Source organism: Stylophora pistillata, chromosome 4 (genome assembly GCF_964205215.1).
Source record: "Stylophora pistillata chromosome 4, jaStyPist1.2, whole genome shotgun sequence".
NCBI lineage: Eukaryota > Metazoa > Cnidaria > Anthozoa > Scleractinia > Pocilloporidae > Stylophora > Stylophora pistillata.
In genome coordinates this window covers 6678385-6699126 of record NC_142522.1, presented here as the reverse complement: position 1 = coordinate 6699126, position 20742 = coordinate 6678385, and the positions used below count along the sequence as shown (strand labels likewise).

The following is a 20742-nucleotide window of genomic DNA, read 5'->3' as shown; positions in this document are numbered from 1 at the left end:
AAGAATTCCATGGCCTTCCTTACGTCTTTTTTAGGTTACTGTCAACAAAAAAAGGGGTGCCCTCAGGAAAAATCGTCCTACACGCGCAACTTAAGAAGAAAGCATGGAAAATTATAAATCACTGTAGAGCTTATAAAGCATAGATTATGAAAATAACGAACGTTTTGAGAGTTTCTATTTTGGTAGGCGCTCGCAAGCCTTTAAAGACAAAACTGACGTCGTACGTTTTGAACATCAGTCTTGGTGTTACCGTGGAATCCAAGCACACTGGATTGTGTCACTTAGCAGATAATAGGCTAAAAAACAGTGTGAGGCTTTTTCGATATTCCGAGGAGTTCCCGAGAAAGTCTATGTTGAAGTTGGACATTAGAAAATACTTCGGTTGTGATCACACGCCGGGAAGTGAAACACCCTTTTGCCCCTGATATCTGACGAATATTCCGGCCAAGTTTCATCAAAATCTGAGAAAAATACATACCCTATTAATTCGTATAAGTAGAGGTATCTCGCATAAAAACGAACCTCGAGTTTTCGGCCTCCAAAGAAATTCACAATTTTTGCACCTGTCACGCAAGAAATCATGTATATGGTAAATTCATGGCCATGACCTCTTGCGTGACAGCGGCACAACGAATCGTATTGCAATTTTTATGGCTATTGTCTCCATGTATTAAAATTTGATTTCTCGTTTACACCCGAACAAGAAAGAGAAGTTCTCCTTGACCTTTACACATCTACGAATGGCCAGCAATGGTACGACAATACAGAATGGAACAGCTCAAAATCCCACTGTTCCTGGTATGGTATCACATGTTACAACAATTCATATGTAAGAAGCATTGTGCTGGCTTACAACAACTTGGATGGTGTTCTTCCTTCCAATCTGTGGAAGATACGCAACTTGTTGTCGCTTTGCACTCCTGGTAACTCAAGACTCCGAGGACGCATTGGTGACTTTTTATTTGGAAATATGAGCAGTCTGCTGTCGATCGTTCTCAATGCAGCCTCTATATCTGGGGAGATTCCGAAGGACATCGTAAAACTGACAAATCTGAACAATTTCATAGGCTGTATAATGAACGGGGAGGGCTTTACTGGCAACTTATCAGAAGACATTGGGAATATGACAGAGTTAAGAGTGCTGTGTCTCGGGGGGAATAAATTAACTGGTCGAATACCTAGCAGCATATCCAGATTACAAAGACTTTGGTATCTTGACCTCCGAAACACTCCTGGTCTCATGTGGGGAGATCTGAATGACCTCTTTGCGATCCCCGCCTTGACACAACTTTTTGTTTCAGGTGTTAGTCTAACAGGACAGTTACCAAATACACTGCCACCTAACATGAACTACCTAGTTCTGCCGGAAACAACATTTCGGGCAATTTTTTTTCAAAACATTCCGAAAACGCACGGCGTGGGTATTCTTAATTTCGCCAACAATAAGCTCACAGGAGACATTCCTGGCGAGTTACTCATTTACCCGCCTTCCATGATTGATTTGTCACAGAATAAGTTTTCCTCGATAAACAAAGGAAAGCCATGGTCTACCATGGTCAAATTAAACAGAACTGTAAAATCCTTCCTTTCGCTTGCGGGAAATAGGAATTTAGCAGTTAACATTTCAAGCTTTTTGGAGCTCTTCTCGAGGAAGCCCGACTTCCACCCAAGTCCATCAGTTCTAAATCTCAGTTTTTGCGATATTGACAGTCCCCTACCTGCAAATGTGCTTTACTTCGAGGACATGTCCACTTGTGATTTACGAAGTAACAGGTTTTACGGGGCCATACCATCTTTTATGGAGGACTTTTCGTATTTAACCTACTTTGACGTCTCCTCAAATAACTTGTCGGGTAGCCTTCCGGCAGGTATTCGGAATTTAATCACTCTCCAGTATTTGGATATTTCTGGAAATCTCTCCATGCGTGAAGGAAACAGCGTATCGATCACTGCCTTTCGTCCTGACTTTTTAAGGATGGTCAGACCACTTGAAGGCGACAATTTTTCATGTCCCGAAGGACACCTAACGTTTAACAATGGTCGCATTCGCTTGGATCCTACATTTTACAAGTACAGATATTGCATTTGTGATCCAAATTTTTACGGAGACAACGGACTATGCAAATCTTGTATGGATGGTGGAACGTGTGACCAAGTCACTGCTACAGTCCAAGGGGACCTTCGTCCAAACGTTATGAAGATAGCTCCTGGCTATTGGCCATCCCCTGATCCTAGGAATGTTACACATCTCGTCAAGTGCCCAGTACCTGCTGCGTGCAATCCAATGGCTTCCTGCACCTGTCGGCTTAACACATCCCTTAGCGACGACTCGTACTCCTCCAATAACAAACGTTTAGTGTCAACTCTGATCACAAAATGAAATGAATCCTGTATCTGCCATTCGGGTAACACTGACAGGTTCTGCTCTCGTTGTGAGGAAGGATTTTATAAGATTTCCGGAATGTGCTACCAGTGCGTGAAGGGAGATCTCACCTACTATTACGTGTTTATTCCTATCTTTGCCATTTCTTTCCTTGTTCTGCTTTGGTCATTTTTTTTATTTCAACTTGCGGCCCATCAAATGGTTTGTTGTAACAGCAATACATTTCCTATTACTGTTGATCTTTATGCTTTTAGAATTTTTGCCTACTTGGGTTTTCAAATTGAACCTGGTGGTCTTTGTGTTGTGTTTGACTAGTCGAGGGAAAGGTACAAAGTCTCTCATCAGCATTGCAGTTTTCTATATACAAACCATGGATTTCATGGTATCGAGCTCCAACATGTGGCCTCGAAAAATCGTCGCAGCTCAAAACTACTTGAGCAGTTACTGGAATTTGTATTTTCCATCACTTTCGTGCGATTTCCCTTCTCTTTTCAATCCTATTGGCAAGTTTGCTTTTATTCTTCTTCTTCCAATTGGCTGCATGGCAACTGTGGGTGTCTACTTTATCATCATGTTGGTCTACAATAAGATGCGTCCGACAGAACGACGCATGGAAAACGTTCACTTTAAATGCCGCCAAAGTGCATTTTTCTGTTTAAGTTTCAGCTACTTCCCTATTGTAAAGCAAACTCTCTCCATTTTACGCCCATGCCGAAATGACCGTGACATTCTATACATGCCAATTTCTCCTTGGATTGAATGTACATCCGATACCTACAGAGCACTATCAGCTCTTGGTGTCGTCTCCGTGGTGATCTACGTGATTGGGTTTCCTTTGCTTCTCAACTCACTCATGTTTATCTTCTTTCGAAAAAGAAACAAAATGAGCCCTGACGATCGTAAGAAACTTGACACGTGGCTTGGTCCTGCATATTTGCCTTACAAACCAAGGTATCAGCGGTACTTTGAGCTCGTCATGCTTCTCCGTCGCGTATTGCTTGCCATTGCGTTGTCCACGATTTCGTCATCCTCTACTCTACAAACCTTTGTTGTTTGGGTAATTCTCGTTTGTTTCGCTATTATTCATCTATGTTTGCATCCTTATAACGATTCTCATTCTAAGTTTGCTTCTGAAAACTTTTACGAGCCTCTCGTCTTGTTGGCGCTGTCCATGTCTTTCATCCTGTTGAGGTTCTCGTTTGTGGAAAGCTCCATGACGTATTCAGCAGCTTATGTCTGGGTTGTAATGATTGTCAATTCTTGTGTACTACTGTTTCTTGTCGGCACAATTTTTTTTCCGTCTGGCTACAAGTGGGAATGGAGACAAAAATCGAAGGAATGATAGAAGCGGTGATGATGAAGAAAGAAGAAATTTGTTGTCCATTAACAGTTCAAGGAGGAGATACGTTGAAGTCGATAACATTGCTTAGACATTTGTCCAGACAACCTGCTTGAGTACATACCGTACCATACATACCATACTATACTGACAAATAGTGCTTTTCGCGTGCGCCGATTGGCCAGTTCGGATGTGACTGGCAAACACTATCTTGAGGCCAACTAGGACAGTTTAGTGCCACAACGAGGACTAACATAAAACTTGACGCTTACGTTAAAAAGTTTTACTTTCAAGTTGTTTTAGATTCTAATACTACAACTACTACGACTAATGATAATCGTTAACCTTATTTGCATGATAAGCAGGCCAAGGGTGGTGTAATGGATGAGCGGAAACTTCAAGTAGTGAACAATACTATTAGCTGAAGGCTCCACCGAGTTTCTTTAGCTTAGTAAAATAATGTAGACAACCACGCGTAACTTTCGAGGAAATTTCCCTCCATCTTTTACCTTGAGTAAACACCAACCACATATGGACTTAAGTCATGGTGATATACTGGGGCAAAGTACTAGAACGCACTAATATTCGTGTTGTGGCTAGCTCAAACACTAACCACATATGGACTTAGGTCATGGTGATATACTGCGGCAAAGTACTAGAACGCACTAATATTCGTGTTGTGGCTCAAATGCGTTTTTAAAAGCAGGTTCGGAAAGTTGTTTCCCATATTTAGTAACTGCCATGTTCATTGTAAATACTACTCGAAATTTCAAAGGTTGTAAAATTTAATCTTTTGCTTTGATTAATTACTTTTATCAATGCACATTACATCTTTGGTTGTGGAGCACCTGTAAACCAGCGAAAGCTAAGCGTGTTTCTCCACGCCAGATAAAGTATGTATGTACGTAGGACATTCTGCCAATGTAGGAAATTCTGCACGCATGTACTACAGCTTAAAGCTTTGTCCCAGTATTGTTTCTGTAGCCTTTCGTCTGGCTGGAGCTAAAGCAATATTTTTCCTTTTCTCGCCTGAAAACACTCTAGCCCAATAGTACGCAATTTACCGTCAGTTTCTCTGCACAGCCAGAGAAAGGTTTTGGCCACAGTTATCAAAAGCCCAAAATAAGACCGACCACCTAAGAGAGCCTGAGTAGAGATTGCTTTTTAATGTTTGGAGTGACACTCAGAAAATGAAGCAGTCACCCCCCCCCCCCCCTCTCCATTGTGGAGGATGCGTTGAATTCACGTAGATCACACGTTACAAGGAGTAATGGTTGATTTAATAAATTCAAGATTCAGCACTTAAACTTTAAGACCTACAACCATGAAATTTCTTGTTCTTCACAAAACAAAGACCAAAATTAATGCAGAAGTTAAAACAACATAACAATTATACCACCTTAAGATATAAAACATAATGGTGAAAGATACACAGAGTTACAAGTTAATTTTGTAGGAACGTGCACCGCATAAACTGGAGCTTGTACGGAGATGCTATCAATAGGGTTTGAGAGGCCTCTTTTTCATTTTATTGTCTACAAATATGCCTGAATACTTTGCGGGATTCTTCTCTTGTCATCATCCTCAGGACTGTACACTGACTGCATATTGTTCAGCAAGGTGATCAAAATCTCTCTCCTGAATAAGCACAGGCAGACAAAAGAATTTGAGTAAAGGCTGATAGTTTCGAAATAAACTGTTTGGGGCTGCGTCGGTGGGAGTAACGAAATAATTTGGATACATCAACAAAGTTGAAATGGTAAATTGGCCACCGTAACGATTACAAAAGCTGACGTTTCGAGCGCTAGCCCTACGTCGGAGCGAATAGAGGAATCGTGGGTTGTGTGTGCTTTTAAAGACAGAAAATAAAGCTACGTTATTGGTGGAAAGACGTAGCTCTATTTTCTGCCTTTAAAAGCACACACAACCCACAATTCCTCTATTCGCTCCGACGAAGGGCTAACGCTCGAAACGTCGGCTCTTGAAATCGTTACTGTGGCCAATTTACCATTTCAACTTTGTTCATATATCCAAAATAATTTGAGGTTAATCATTCACTTGGATCCACACTGACCATGAATCAATTTGTGAAAATGAAAAACCTTCCTCTAACAAATTGGTCACTATTCAGGGCTCGACACTAACTTTTCAACTTACTAGCCAAGTGGCTGGTGACAACTTGGATGTTACAACAATTTCAGTTTGTTTTCTAGCCAAACTAGCCAGAGGAAATCGAAAACCACTGGCCAAAACTGAATTTCTACTAGTCTGTGGCTAGTTGGCAACCGTTAAGTGTCGAGTCCTGCTCTTCCTTCCTTTGTGGCAGCCAAAGAGCCTCTTCAACTTGTGATAGTGCAACGTCTTTATTTTCTTTCTTTGCCACACCGAATTAAATACAAAAAAAAAATAAAAATAATAATAACAATGTTATGATAATAGAAATTAAAAAAAAAACAAACAAAACAACAAAAAAACAAACCAAAAAGGGAGAAAGAGTATGAAAAGTACCTTTTTCAGGAGGTCTTTTGTAAAAGGATGACTGGGATGCCCATCCTTTAACTGCGAAATATATCTTGTTGTTACCTAGAAGAGGCACAGAAAAAGTAAAAAAGGTAGAAGGAAAAAAAAAATGTAATGTTAACAACACTTGTGCAATATTCAAATATCTCCAGTAAAGTTTACTTCCTCTGCTCATTCCAAACATAATAACCAGCACAGAATGACGTGTATGCATACCTCAGGAGCTTTTCCAAGATGCTGAGATAAAACCATCAAGTTGATGAGTGTTTCTGGACTACTGCTATCCTGTACAGAGAGAGAGGAACCAACACGTAAAAATGTGCTTTTTAAATGCAGAAATTGTTCGTTTTGTTCGTGAAGTGGAAATGGAGAGGGGGGAGTGTACATGGATTCCCACAACTTTTAACTGTTGCTTAAAGAAACTACATTCTAAACTGGCTTCAATTTTGCCTAAAGCTCTATCTACATGTTGATTTTTAACAATTAAAAATAATGGCTTAAAGATACATGTTTATGTAACACTGAAGTAAAAAAGTGTATTTCATTCAAACAGCCCACTCATGAAAATGTTTGATTTCCGTTAATACCCAACTGAGGCCTAAATAGAGTATGTTAAACTTTGTAACATACATTTAACCTGCAACAGAACTGGCCCTAGAAGGTTATTAAATTCATTGTATTTTCTATTCATATGTAATAAACTTGGAGCATCATTCATTGCCCACAATACATTAACTGTGACTTACTTTGTCTAGTGCATCTTGCAGACAACTCTCTGCATCTTCAAATTTCCCCATGTGCATGTATGCAATAGCCTGACCATTGAGTAAAATGACTGTTGGGGCGTATTTGTCCGAAAGCTCTTGGAAAATGTAGTGGGCATCTTGATATTTCTCATCTCCCTATTTAAGAGAAAAAAAACCTTCACTGCAAAAATATATACAAGTTTATTGTTGACTCAAAAGAGTGAATTTGACTGTTGTGGGCAGATATGAAGATTCAGGTCACACAGCGTGACATAAAGCAAGAACAAACTCTTTCATTCACCTACCACAGCAAGATTGAACCACGCAAGGGAAAGCTGTGTGAGAGTAGCATCGTCATCTTGATCCTGCAGAAGAGTAATTTGATATTTAAATAATAACAAACCCAAGACAACACTCCAAGCTCCTCCAAATCAGGAAATTATGACAATGCAACTTAGGGTTAAATACTGGCCCCAAGAAAAAAACTAACAGACAAAGTACAACAGCCAACAAAACAAAAACAACCAAAAAGAAAACTCACCTGCATTCTTTTAGGTTCTTTCCTTTGAAACAAGATAACCAAAAGAATGATTAATACATTTTTGCTAGAATTTTCCTTTTCAATTATACCGATTTATTCTAAACCTCAAAGATGATCTAAAATTAAAATGTACACGTACTTGGCCAGATCAACTCTATCCATGCTGATGAAAATTTGTACTGACAGAGCTGAGCTGAAAAAAAAAAAAAAAATAAAAAAAAAAACCATTATCCAAACATTTGAAGCTGCACACATTTGATGTGTTATCCACTTAAATTTTTTCAGGCTAAAATGATTCCAAACTAGTGTGTGTGGGAATGAAAGTAGAACAAAGAAGAGCAAACCTACAAATAAAATTGGTTCAATTAATTTTGACCAAGAATTCATTTTGAGTTTTCAAATATGTACAGCTCTACACATAATTATTTGGGGAGTCTTGGGAACTTGCCCAAACACAGTGAAGCCTCTAAGACAAAAATGCAAACAGAGAGTAGAGGTTTCTCCTTACCACTCCAATGACTCAGACTGATGAAGGCATCGTAATGCTGATTCAAAATTCTAATTATGAAAAACAAAAGTATTCCTGAGTAGAACCAATACATCTGGACATGCAGATGTGCATATACACATGTAGTCCTTGAAAAAACATGGATGGATGTATGGTTATCTCTTTTAAGGTTGTAAGAATTACAGAAATACTGCAATCACAACTTAAAGAAGCTTGATTGTTACAAAACTTCTCCTCATAAGAACCATGGGGCATGAATAGAAATTATTACAGGACTCGGGCAGTCAGAGGGCCAATAACTAAACTCAACCAATCAAAATGCTCTATTGCCGGTCAATATTCTCTCAGTATTGGACCGGGCACTGTCCCGAATCATACACACCTGTGTCCCTTTGAATTTCAGTTGTATAATAAATCTCTTATTAACCAAGCTTGCTCGGGACCGTACTGGAAGAATATCGGCCCTCGGTCTTTTTTGTACGGACCTCGCTGCGCTCGGTCCATACTGTCAAGACCTCGGGCCGATATTCTCCCAGTACAGCCCTCGCGCTTGGTTAATAAGATATATACAATATGGAGAACTACAATACTGATGTTCCACAGCCAAAGGTCAAAAGCATGAGAAAATCTATGAGATCAATAAGGAGAATTTGAAGGTGGATCTGTACCTGTTCGTTGTAATAAACTGTTGCTGCCATTAACAGATCATAGTCGTTGAGATCACTCGAGTTTAACTTCTTTTCTATGGACTTAAGAATGGATTCTCTAAATTGAACCAAAGCAAATTGGAAAATAACACTTAGTTAATTTCTACCATAATTGTAATATCCACTAATCTGCAGCAGTAACTATTCTTCTAGAGCAGAAACTAGTCTTTGATTTAAATCTAATCAAAAGCATGTATAAGTAACAATTCTAGATACAATACAGCATACAGTCTACACACATAAATGTATACTTCTAAATAAGCGAGTTTTAGGTCCACACTGTATGTCACAGACTGGAAAAATGAAGTTACGTAACTTAAAGTATAAACCAAGAAAACAAAGTTTATAAAAAATTTCTTACATCTCTGGGTTAAAACAGGAAGGGGGGATTTTCAATTCAAACAGACTGTTGACATTAGCAGGCCATAGAGTAAAATATGCCCCACTAAATTGGCCAATCCTAATGCATGAACTAACTGAGAGACAAAATAAATATAATTCATGCACCTGCACCTCATGTAGAGCAGAACTTATGACAATGATTGAAAAAATAATGAGAAAGAAGACCAGAAAAGATTGTTGAAGTACATGTATGCTTGTATTCTGAGGTTTACAGAACTCAGCTACACTTTAGATCTTTCACACTTCTATTTCTAATTTGTTTTGATTGTGCAAAAAAATCAAATGAATTCTGAACCAATTGTGTGAATTTTCACCGTCACATCACCACAGAAGCCCTGATACATATATTATGGAAGTTAGGGGAAGGAGACATAAAATAAATAAAGCATTTAATTCCCCGTAGAAATTAAGGCGTACTGTAACTTCTCCCTATCATACCCATACGTGATCCAGCAAACAGGTAATGAGAAAACACAGAGTTATCAGGTAAAAGGTGTTAATTTGATCAAACCACCTCCCAGTTGGCTCAATAGGTTACAGCGCCGGACTGTTGTATGGGAGGTCGAGGGTTTGAGCTCCGGCTGGAACAACACTTAAGGTCTTAAAATAACTGAGGAGAATGTGCTACCTTTCTATAATATCAAGAAATGGATAGAAATTCTAAGGACGAATAAACCGTAGGTCCCGTCTCCTGCTTCTATTAATTAGTTAATTTGGTTAGGCAGGGGACGTTAAAGAACCCACTCATGAAATTACTGTGATGTGGTCTGCCCTGTTTACTGGGGATTAGGGGGGGTCTGGCCTCGTCATTGTTGATGCGGGTTCCACTGTAATTGTCTAAGGCTGTAGTGGTCTCCCTGCCCAAGATAATTAGACAAAGCTTAATAAATAAAAAAATAACAATAAATAGAGTCTGTTCGCATGACGTCATAGCAATGTTCAAAAACGAAGCGCCCCCATCTTGGAGGAGTGATTCTCGAGATGGCGGTCGGTGAATTGAGAAAATATGCGTCTTCGGACAAAGCGATTGTGGATTCCAAGCTTATATTTTCTGCTTATGCCAATTCACTGGAAGGTAGTATTAAGAAAAGGTATGTCGAAAAGATCTCAGTGATCAGCATGAATCATTTGCTCATTCCGGTGCAAAAATGAACTTCGGAATGCCTCCCTCCTGTCAAAGCTTGTGATATTTTGTTATATCTTGTGCTCGAGACCAGCTTCTACACTAAGGATCAATTCAAGGATTTTCGAAGCCTATTTGCCTACAATCAAATGGTTTCTGGTTTTGTTACAAGTGTTCTTGGCCAAATAATCCAAGATAAATTTGTTGTTCTCGCTAAAGCAAGGCATTCGCAAAGGATGAATGAACCCACCTGCAGCTCTGGATCATAACAACCACAGAGAGAACTGTTGTTTCAGTGTATTGTGCTGGATGTATGGCTGGGCTGGGAGAATGCTGTTCTCATATCGCGGGTGTTCTTTTTTAGCTGGAGGTCTGGACAAGATTGAATGGGGAACTTGCATGCACACAGGTAAAATGAACGTGGCTTTTACCTTCTGCAGTAAAACAAGTAGAGTATGCGAGAGTGAAGAATATTAATTTTGCTTCGGCCAAGAAACTAAAAAGTGAACTTGAGAAGTCAATAGAATCTGTCAATTTCTCGAGCACTGAATCAAGTTCTGCAGCTCTTATTCGCTCTCCAGGCTCATTCACCTTTACAGCTTTCCTTTGCATAGCTTCCTGCTCCTCACGTTCTCTTTCACATTTTCTTCTCTTGGTAATCCTTTGTGCTCTTTCTTGTTGTTGTTGTTCTTTCCTCTCGTCAGATTCCTTTAGTTTGTCGTGCTCCAGATGTAAATTATCTAGGAACCCAGTCTGGGTTTAATCGATCCCATAATTGTGCTGCTTTTCCCAAATGAAAGTGGATACCGCAAACCCGGTCATTTTCTAGAATTTTCTCCGTCAAGTCAGCTCGACCAATGGCAGCTAACCACCGAGTTTGCCTTTGGGTGCACAAAATCTCAGTTTCTTCCCCTTGATTGGTAACAACGTTTGGCACCCGACAAAAGCAAAGCCCTGGATTCTTCTTTTTGTGGTTAGGACAGCCAACGACGAGGCAAAATGATGGCATCCCTCGAGAAATTACGCTTTCGAATAACACAACTTGCCACAAGTGCTATATATTTTCACTCCTCCAGCATGGCGGCCATAAAATTTCTCTGACATCATAGTCATGTGACCGGACACAAGTTTGCTTTCATTCTTCTTCTTCCAATTGGCTGCATGGCAACTGTAGGCGTTTACTTTATCATCGTGTTGGTCTGCAATAAGATGCGTCCGACAGAACGACGCATGGAAAACGTTCACTTCAAATGCCGTCAAAGTGCCTTTTTGTGTTTAAGTTTCAGCTACTTCCCTATTGTAAAGCAAACTCTCTCCATTTTACGCCCCTGCCAAAACGACGGTGATATTCTGTACATGCCAATTTCTCCTTAGATTGAATGTGCATCTGATACCTACAGAACTCTATCAGCTCTTAGTTTCGTCTCTGTGGCGATCTACGTGATTGGGTTTCCTTTGCTTCTGGCCTCACTCTTGTTTTTCTTCTTTCAGAAAAGAATCAGTATGAGCCCTGAGGATCGTAAAAAACTTGACACGTGGCTTGGTCCTGCATATTTACCTTCCAAACCAAGGTATCAGAGCTACTTTGAGCCCGTCATGCTTCTCCGTCGCGTATTGCTTGCCGTTGCCTTGTCCATGATTTCGTCTTCCTCTTCTTTACAAACCTTCCTTTGTATAGTATTAAATATATTAACCAGTAGTTTCACTAGCAACCTTTGTGGCTTCCCTTGGTGTTGATGTATGGGATCCCATGAAAATGGGTTCCCACTCCACTGATGAGCAAACTCGTGATCAGTGGGTAAAAAAGGAACAAAGTGTATGCAAGGGTGGGAATGAGTGTGTAAAATGAACATAAAAGTTAGGTGTTAAAATTGAGGGAGCGACTTCTGTAACAACAGCACGCTCCTAAACTCAATTTAAAATTGTAAAAAATATATGTTATATATTATTATTAAAATATAAAAAATAAATAAATAAATAAATAAGTCAATAAAATCAAAATAAAATAAAATAAAATGAAGTTAAAATATTATCTAAGAGTAACTATTAGAAAGAGGGGGCGAAGTATTTAGGGTTAGGGTTAAATTGCTTATTTTTTATTAGAGTTTTGATTATAGTTAGGGTTAGAGATTTATTAGGGTTAGGGTTAGTGTTAGTTAGGGTTAGGGTTAGGGGTTAGGGTTATATTAGGGTTGGGTAGGGGTTAGGGTTTGGGTGGAGTAAAGGTTAGTAATAGGCAAGGGTTTGGTTAGGGTTTGTTGAATTAGAATTATATTAGGGTTAGGGTTAGTGTTAGTTAGTGTTAGGGTTAGTGTTAGATTAGGTTTAGGGTTAGTGTTAGTGCTAGATTAGGGTTGTAGTGGGTAAGGGTTTGCTAAGGGTTTGTGGAATGGGGTGTCTGTTTTTGACTGTAGGAAGGGAAAGGGGGTTTATAAAATAGGAAAAAAAAATTTATATTATTGATGAAATAAAGTATTCTCCTTTAACAATTATTTTTTTGACAGGAGACTGTAGGAATTGGAAGGATATAGGTAGAGGAGGAGCAGTGTTGATCGAGGAGTGGTGAAAGAAGATGCGAAGTGTCTACAAAAGCTGCCCAAAGATGGAGAGAAATGGAAATCAAACCGGCCGGGTGAGGAGAGAAGGATGCATCGGCACCAAGGCTCCTTATGGTTGTGAGTCGTCAGGGGCAAAGCACAACCGAGCGAGGATGTTTCTAACCTGGTACCAGGTCAATGCCCGACATCCTCGTGCCGAGTCCTTGTTGAAGAAAGCAAGAAAAACTACACAAATATAGTGAGAAATTAGAAAGTGATTGGAACCTATTCATAGCTCTTTGGCATACAAAGCTTTGCTTTCATGTCCAAATTGAGCACTCTAACTAGGATGAGTCATTGCTCTGCAATTGCGCATGCTCGCTAGTGTACTCTAGTTTGAGCACTCTGGCATGACTTAGACGATACCACAAAGGTTGGATCGTTTGGGGTGACCATATTGGTTCTCCTCCATCCTAGCATTAGCACTGCACTGATGAGGCCCAGAAGGCCGAAACAGTACTGTCTGCAGTTAGATATAGCTCTTTGGCATACAAAGCTTTGCTTTCATGTCCAAATTGAGCACTCTAACTAGGATGAGTCATTGCTCTGCAATTGCGCATGCTCGCTAGTGTACTCTAGTTTGAGCACTCTGGCATGACTTAGACGATACCACAAAGGTTGGATCGTTTGGGGTGACCATATTGGTTCTCCTCCATCCTAGCATTAGCACTGCACTGATGAGGCCCAGAAGGCCGAAACAGTACTGTCTGCAGTTAGTTATATATATATATATATACAGTTTTGATAATATAGAGGGAGGTAAATATGTATACTAAATAAAGAAAAATTTCAGATATGATAGAAGAGAAAACTTATGTAAACAAATTAAAAGAAAAAAAAAAATTTTTTTTGAGATATTACGGAGGAAAATCCAATGCTCATGTAGAGAAACAAAGAATGCGGTGCTAATACAGAAGAGAATACCTATGTATATTAAAGGGAAAATAATTAAATGAATAAAAACAAAAAACAAAAATAATAATTTCAAGTGTGTGTACACTGAACGGAAGTGTCACGAAACGGGAATTAGAATTAAGAGGGGAGGTGGGTTATTATTATTTATATGAAGAAAATAAAGATAGATACCTTGAGAAATATGAGAGGGAGCTGCCTTATCCTTAATATCCAAAGGAAAAAATATATTTATAACGAAAAAAGATTTTCGCTACTGGCTCTGTGTCGCCAAATAGCGGAGTTGAGAGATCTTAATCTGGGACGGTCACGTCAGAATGGCGTGATCTTATTGCGTGAGTCTTATGACGTACGGGTAACGCGCGATTGCTCTTGGGAAATTGATGAAGAGTGTTCAATCGATCTTCGTCGCAAAAGGGATTTTGACCCTTGAGATGTCTAGAAAACGAATTATTTCTAAAGATAAAGGAGATAATTGTGTGCGTTAGCAGAAGGAATTGAATGGAGACGTCGATGTAAGGTTATCGGACGTTGTTGGAAGAGGGCGAGGACCTGTTGTTGCGATCTTTCGTTCTAATCTGGCTGTGGAAAGTGATTAACTGTTGGGATGCATCGATCCATCTTTGCTGTGAATGGTTCGCCGAAAAGTATGGTATCGAACGGTGAGTGAAATAAATTAAAGATCGGATAGAGAACAATTATTGTATTGATTTATTTAAATAGAGAATAGCTAGAGTAGATGCATCCAATCTATTAATGTAGACAATAGCTAGAGCAGATGTGACACAATGAATAAAGCATAGGGCATACCAAGAGTTAAGTGGATTAAATTGTTCTGCATACTTTTACAATATAAAATAGATGTTAGTAACAAATAGACAGTTTTTGATGGAGATAGTGCGGAGAAAGCCCCGCAAAAAAGGAAAGGCTATAAGTATACAACGATTATAACAAATTCGAGTTTTGACAAGAATTATGTATAAAAATAAGTGTAATGAGCAAGGTTAAAATACAATTATGAGTTAAAATGCAATAATGAGCTAAGATAGATTACAAAATTCTTTGAGACTATCAAAGAAAAATGTCGAAAGATTATAATGAGGGAAGAATAAGGTAGATTCTTTAATAAACTACCTAAGAATTATATACATAGTGGCTTTAATGGTTAACTACAGTCTCGAAATGGAATTAAAGTGTTAAGGAAAGAACATCAGGGATGTCTTCTCTATATTTATGAGAATTATTGCGATGTAGTTTAAAAATAGCTCAAGGTACATAAATGTATAAGAATGTAATGATCGTGTTGGAATCCATAAACTGTAAAAATTGAAATACAGAAAAAAAAAAATATATATATATATATACATATATAAGTATATTTTTGATGGCATTAAAATTTATTAATTATTTGGTAATTTTCGAGTGTAATAGCTTATTGGTGAGTAGCATGGTGTTCAGTTTGGTGGTGTTGCTGTATGCTTTGGTGAGTTTGGGGATATGCATGTTGTGGTATTTGTATAGGATGTGGCGTACTATTTTGTCTGTTCGTGCATGTTTGTTGTATTTACTGCGGTAGTAGATTGTAGATTTTTTAGTGGATTGGTTTCTTTTGGTGAGTTGTCGTCTTTTGTGACAGTGGTAAGGTAGCCAGGGGTAAGAGTTTTTAGTGATTAGTTTGTTGGGGTAGTCAAGAGCGGTCAGTCGTAGAGAAAAGAGTTTGTGTATAAAGTCGTAATCGTCTTTGGTTTTAGACAGTCTGCTGTATCGTACAGTTTCAGTCTTGATGATGCCTGTGAAAATGTGTTGTGGGTGATTTGATGAGAAATGGGGGTACATGTATTTGTGATGGGGTTTTTGGTAAATTTGATGGTGAATTTTGTGATATAGTATGGTGTGGTAATTGAGGGAAATTGTAAGGTCTAGGTAGTGAATGGAATGAATATCTATTTTTTTTTTATTTTATTTATTTTACTTCTTTCAATACTAATGGCTAATTACTTAATACATAATATAAAAAAAGTTTTTAATCCATTCTATCCTATCGTATTTTAGTCTATTCAAACCTATGGTCATCAACCCCCCTATTCCTCTTGTTTCATTCACCATCACATTATGTCTATCTCTCCATTAATACTATTATTTTTCTGCTCTTCCCACTTAATATATTCATCCCAAATATTTTTTACCACAAACCCTAATAACATTTTACAGTAATCATGACAAAGAAATCAAGTACCAGAAAGATCAAAAAGAGGAAAATAGATGAAGGTGTACATACCAATCTCTCTAATGATGTGTCAAAGGAAACTACTCCAGGGATTTCAACCGCAGGAACTCCATCAACCCCTCTTCCCTCATATACATCTAAAAGAGAGACAACCAACGAAAAGAAGAAGAAAATTAACAAGAAGAAACATCCTAAAATAAAAAAACACAAGAAAGATAATCAAAAACATAAACCTAAACCTGACCCATCTTTTACGACTAGTACACGTAACTGGAAATGGGAAACTATCAAATCTACCACCTCCTCAAAAAAACAAAAAAAGTCTCTTTTCAAAGTCCACCACCTATCAACTATAATTGAAAAAAACAAAGCCACAATCTACAATCTTCGATCCAGTCTTACTACTACAGGTTTTAAAACCCACAACGAAAACCTTACTTACTCTACTAAAAGCAGCACTCAACTAAACACTACCACTACCATGCAAAGCATCCAATACCTTGAAGGTGAGAATACAGCACTCTTCAATAGGATCAAACAACTTAAAGATGAAGAAAAATCAAAACAACAAAAAAGAATCCAACACCTGAAGAGAATCAAACAAAACCATGGCTATATCCTTCGCAGACGCATCCACTCCATCACCACAAATCTACACAAATTCGTCGATCACCTCCAAACTAGAGTCCATCTTTGGCCACAAGACACAGCTCTCTTACTAGAAAATGAATGCATAACCTCACGCAAATCACAACTATCAGCAGAAAAAGAAAAACTTTCTTCAATCGACATATTCACAATTTCACAAACATCAACCTTTCCCCTGACCTCACAGAACTTTTGAACAAAGGAACCAATTTTATACCAACTACAGATTCTACCACCATACCTAACATAAAGAAAACAATCTCTACAGAAGTCAACTCCGCTCTTAACAACCTGATCTACAAAGGAACCAATCCACTTAAAGCTACAAACCAATCAACCAGAAAGAAAACTACAAGCTTCTACCGCAGATACCGCCCTTATGCAAACAGAAACCCAGTCAAGCTTCTCCAAGAAGAACAAACTAAACCATATTTTAATGTCCACATCATCGATTATGTCCACAACACCTTTTCTTACTCCAAGCAATACCTACAGTCAACCACACACTTACACAACCTTTTTAATCCACAGCACCTCAACATCACACAGTCACACGCATCCCACATCCACAACTTTAACAAACACAATGACATAATTCTTACCAAGACAGACAAAAATATGGGATGGGCCCTTGTGCCCATCACATGGTTTAAAGACGAATACACCAGACAACTTACAGACTCCACCACATACAAACGTATTGACAATTTTGACCTTACCAAGACTATAACAAACTCCAACAAATTACTTAGAAAACTACAAATACGTTTTAACAAACTACTTTCAACCTCAACCGACAAAAAGCTACTTAACACTATTACACAAGACAAACTTCAACTACCTTACATGAAACTCCTACCTAAAGTACATAAACTGACTGATACTGCCTCACCCTCAAACCTTCACAATCTAACAGGACGACCCATTATAACTGCACACAGCTGGACGACTTCTAACCCCTCACGCTTACTTGGTACAGAACTTGACAAAATTATTTTACAACTGAAAGACATTTTTGAAGAACGAAACATTCCCTTTCCGTTAATTTACAACTCAACAGACCTTTTGGACTCATTTCACAACTTTATGTTGACGATATTGACAATTTTACTTTAACGACTTTTGACTTCACATCACTCTACACCAACATCTCACATTCAGACACCATCCATGCCATCACCACCAGTTGCAAACTATTAAACCTACCAACCTTTTACAGAGACTTTTTACTTAATTTAAACAATTTTATTAACAACCGTAACTTTTTCTTATCAGGACAGGACGTTTACCAACAAATCAAAGGGGTTGCTATGGGCAGCTACCACAGCCGGCAAATCGCTGACCTGGTCTTGCTGCTCAGGGAATTAACTTTCTTTTCGGAACACGACACCACTGGACTTTTCCTTTTTTGTAGATACATCGACGACGGATTTTTGTTGACAGACAAAAAGAACATTACAGATATTATTAACCATTTATGCACTACATATCCTTCACAAATCCCAATCACTTTCACTACAAATTGTCATTCCATTCACTACCTAGACCTCACAATTTCCCTCAATTACCACACCATACTATATCACAAAATTCACCATCAAATTTACCAAAAACCCCATCACAAATACATGTACCCCCATTTCTCATCAAATCACCCACAACACATTTTCACAGGCATCATCAAGACTGAAACTGTACGATACAGCAGACTGTCTAAAACCAAAGACGATTACGACTTTATACACAAACTCTTTTCTCTACGACTGACCGCTCTTGACTACCCCAACAAACTAATCACTAAAAACTCTTACCCCTGGCTACCTTACCACTGTCACAAAAGACGACAACTCACCAAAAGAAACCAATCCACTAAAAAATCTACAATCTACTACCGCAGTAAATACAACAAACATGCACGAACAGACAAAATAGTACGCCACATCCTATACAAATACCACAACATGCATATCCCCAAACTCACCAAAGCATACAGCAACACCACCAAACTGCACACCATGCTACTCACCAATAAGCTATTACACTCAAAAATTACCAAATAATAATAAATTTTAATGCCATCAAAAATATACTTATATATGTATATATATATATATATATATATATATATATATATATTTTTTTTTTTTTTTTTTCTGTATTTCAATTTTTACAGTTTATGGATTCCAACACGATCATTACATTCTTATACATTTATGTACCTTGAGCTATTTTTAAACTACATCGCAATAATTCTCATAAATATAGAGAAGACATCCCTGATGTTCTTTCCTTAACACTTTAATTCCATTTCGAGACTGTAGTTAACCATTAAAGCCACTATGTATATAATTCTTAGGTAGTTTATTAAAGAATCTACCTTATTCTTCCCTCATTATAATCTTTCGACATTTTTCTTTGATAGTCTCAAAGAATTTTGTAATCTATCTTAGCTCATTATTGCATTTTAACTCATAATTGTATTTTAACCTTGCTCATTACACTTATTTTTATACATAATTCTTGTCAAAACTCGAATTTGTTATAATCGTTGTATACTTATAGCCTTTCCTTTTTTGCGGGGCTTTCTCCGCACTATCTCCATCAAAAACTGTCTATTTGTTACTAACATCTATTTTATATTGTAAAAGTATGCAGAACAATTTAATCCACTTAACTCTTGGTATGCTCTATGCTTTATTTATTGTGTCACATCTACTCTAGCTATTGTCTACATTGATAGATTGGATGCATCTACTCTAGCTATTCTCTACTTAAATAAATCAATACAATAACTGTTCTCTTTCCGATCTTTAATTTATTTCACTCACCGTTCGACATCATATTTTTCAGCGAACCATTCACAGCAAAGATGGATCGATGCATCCCAACAGTTAATCACTTTCCAAAGCCAGATTAGAACGAAAGATCTCAACAATAGGTCCTCGCCCTCTTCCAACAACGTCCGATAACCTTACATCGACGTCTCCTTTCAATTCCTTCTGCTAACGCACGCAATTATCTCCTTTATCTTTAGAAATAATTCGTTTTCTAGACATTTCGAGGGTCAAAATCCCTTTTACGACGAAGATCGATTGAACACTCTTCATCAATTTCCCAAGAGCAATCGCGCGTTACCCGTACGTCATAAGACTCACGCAATTCGATCACGCCATTCTGACGTGACCGTCCCAGATTAAGATCTCTCAACTCCGCTATTTCGCGACACGGAGCCAGTAGCGAAAATCTTTTTTCGTTATAAATATATTTTTTCCTTTGGATATTAAGGATAAGGCAGCTCCCTCTCATATTTCTCAAGGTATCTATCTTTATTTTCTTCATATAAATAATAATAACACACCTCCCCTCTTAATTCTAATTCCCGTTTCGTGACACTTCCGTTCAGTGTACACACACTTGAAATTATTATTTTTGTTTTTTGTTTTTATTCATTTAATTATTTTCCTTTTAATATACATTGGTATTCTCTTCTGTATTAGCACCGCATTCTGTTTCTCTGCATGAGCATTGCATTCTCTTCCGTAATATCTCAAAAAAAAAATTTTTTTTCTTTTAATTTTTTACATAAGTTTTCTCTCCTATCATATATGAAACTTTTCTTTATTTAGTATACATATTTACCTCCCTCTATATTATAAAAACTGTATTTATATATGAATATATATATTTTTTTTCCTTTGGAATAGGTTCCAATCACTTTCTAATTTCTCACTATATTTGTGTAGTTTTTCTTGCTTTCTTCAACAAGGACTCGGCACGAGGATGTCGGGCATTGACCTGGTACCAGGTTAGAAACATCCTCGCTCGGTTGTGCTTTGCCCCTGACGACTCACAACCATAAGGAGCCTTGGTGCCGATGCATCCTTCTCTCCTCACCCGGCCGGTTTGATTTCCTTTTCTCTCCATCTTTGGGCAGCTTTTGTAGACACTTCGCATCTTCTTTCACCACTCCTCGATCAACACTGCTCCTCCTCTACCTATATCCTTCCAATTCCTACAGTCTCCTGTCCATAAAAATAATTGTAAAAGGAGAATACTTTATTTCATCAATAATAAAAAATTTTTTTTCCC

At 38.0% G+C, this 20742-nt stretch overlaps 1 protein-coding gene, 1 long non-coding RNA gene and 1 pseudogene across 4 annotated transcripts in view; 2 read left to right on the top strand and 1 right to left on the bottom strand.

Annotated features, from left to right (window-relative positions):
• The first annotated feature begins 1225 nt into the window (after positions 1 to 1225).
• Positions 1226 to 4687, top strand: LOC148732171 (uncharacterized; annotated as a pseudogene).
• A 298-nt stretch (positions 4688 to 4985) lies between these two features.
• On the bottom strand, positions 4986 to 20244 carry LOC148732170 (coatomer subunit epsilon-like). 3 transcript variants are annotated; one of them, XM_088759199.1, is made up of 11 exons: positions 19482 to 20233; positions 16057 to 16142; positions 8706 to 8802; positions 8038 to 8087; positions 7669 to 7722; positions 7530 to 7551; positions 7294 to 7353; positions 6989 to 7144; positions 6459 to 6527; positions 6231 to 6305; positions 4986 to 5360 (listed from the first exon to the last, which is right to left on the bottom strand). In XM_088759199.1, exons 3-11 carry the CDS (start codon positions 8733 to 8735, stop codon positions 5307 to 5309), a joined length of 570 nt encoding a protein of 189 aa, XP_088615325.1. In that variant the 5' UTR covers positions 8736 to 8802; positions 16057 to 16142; positions 19482 to 20233; the 3' UTR covers positions 4986 to 5306. The 3 variants fall into 3 exon arrangements, with proteins under 3 accessions (XP_088615325.1, XP_088615326.1, XP_088615323.1); XM_088759197.1 differs by lacking the exon at positions 4986 to 5360 and adding an exon at positions 5586 to 6096 and having other exon boundaries at positions 19482 to 20240; XM_088759200.1 differs by lacking the exon at positions 6231 to 6305 and having other exon boundaries at positions 19482 to 20244.
• The window catches only part of LOC148732163 (uncharacterized), an 80322-nt gene continuing 73751 nt past the window's right edge, over positions 14172 to 20742 (top strand). The window contains exon 1 of the long non-coding RNA XR_016000859.1: positions 14172 to 14440. This is a non-coding gene — a long non-coding RNA (uncharacterized LOC148732163). The remainder of the gene's footprint in view (positions 14441 to 20742) is intronic.

Bases quoted from the DNA above. Each gene is read 5' to 3' on its own strand.
- LOC148732170 (XM_088759197.1), bottom strand. From the start codon at position 8,735: ATGGCAGCAACAGTTTATTACAACGAACAG. The intron at 8,088-8,705 runs GTACAGATCCAC...TTTCATAATTAG, and splicing joins CAGTTTATTACAACGAACAG to AATTTTGAATCAGCATTACG. The intron at 7,723-8,037 runs GTAAGGAGAAAC...TTTTTTTTTCAG, and splicing joins CAGTCTGAGTCATTGGAGTG to CTCAGCTCTGTCAGTACAAA.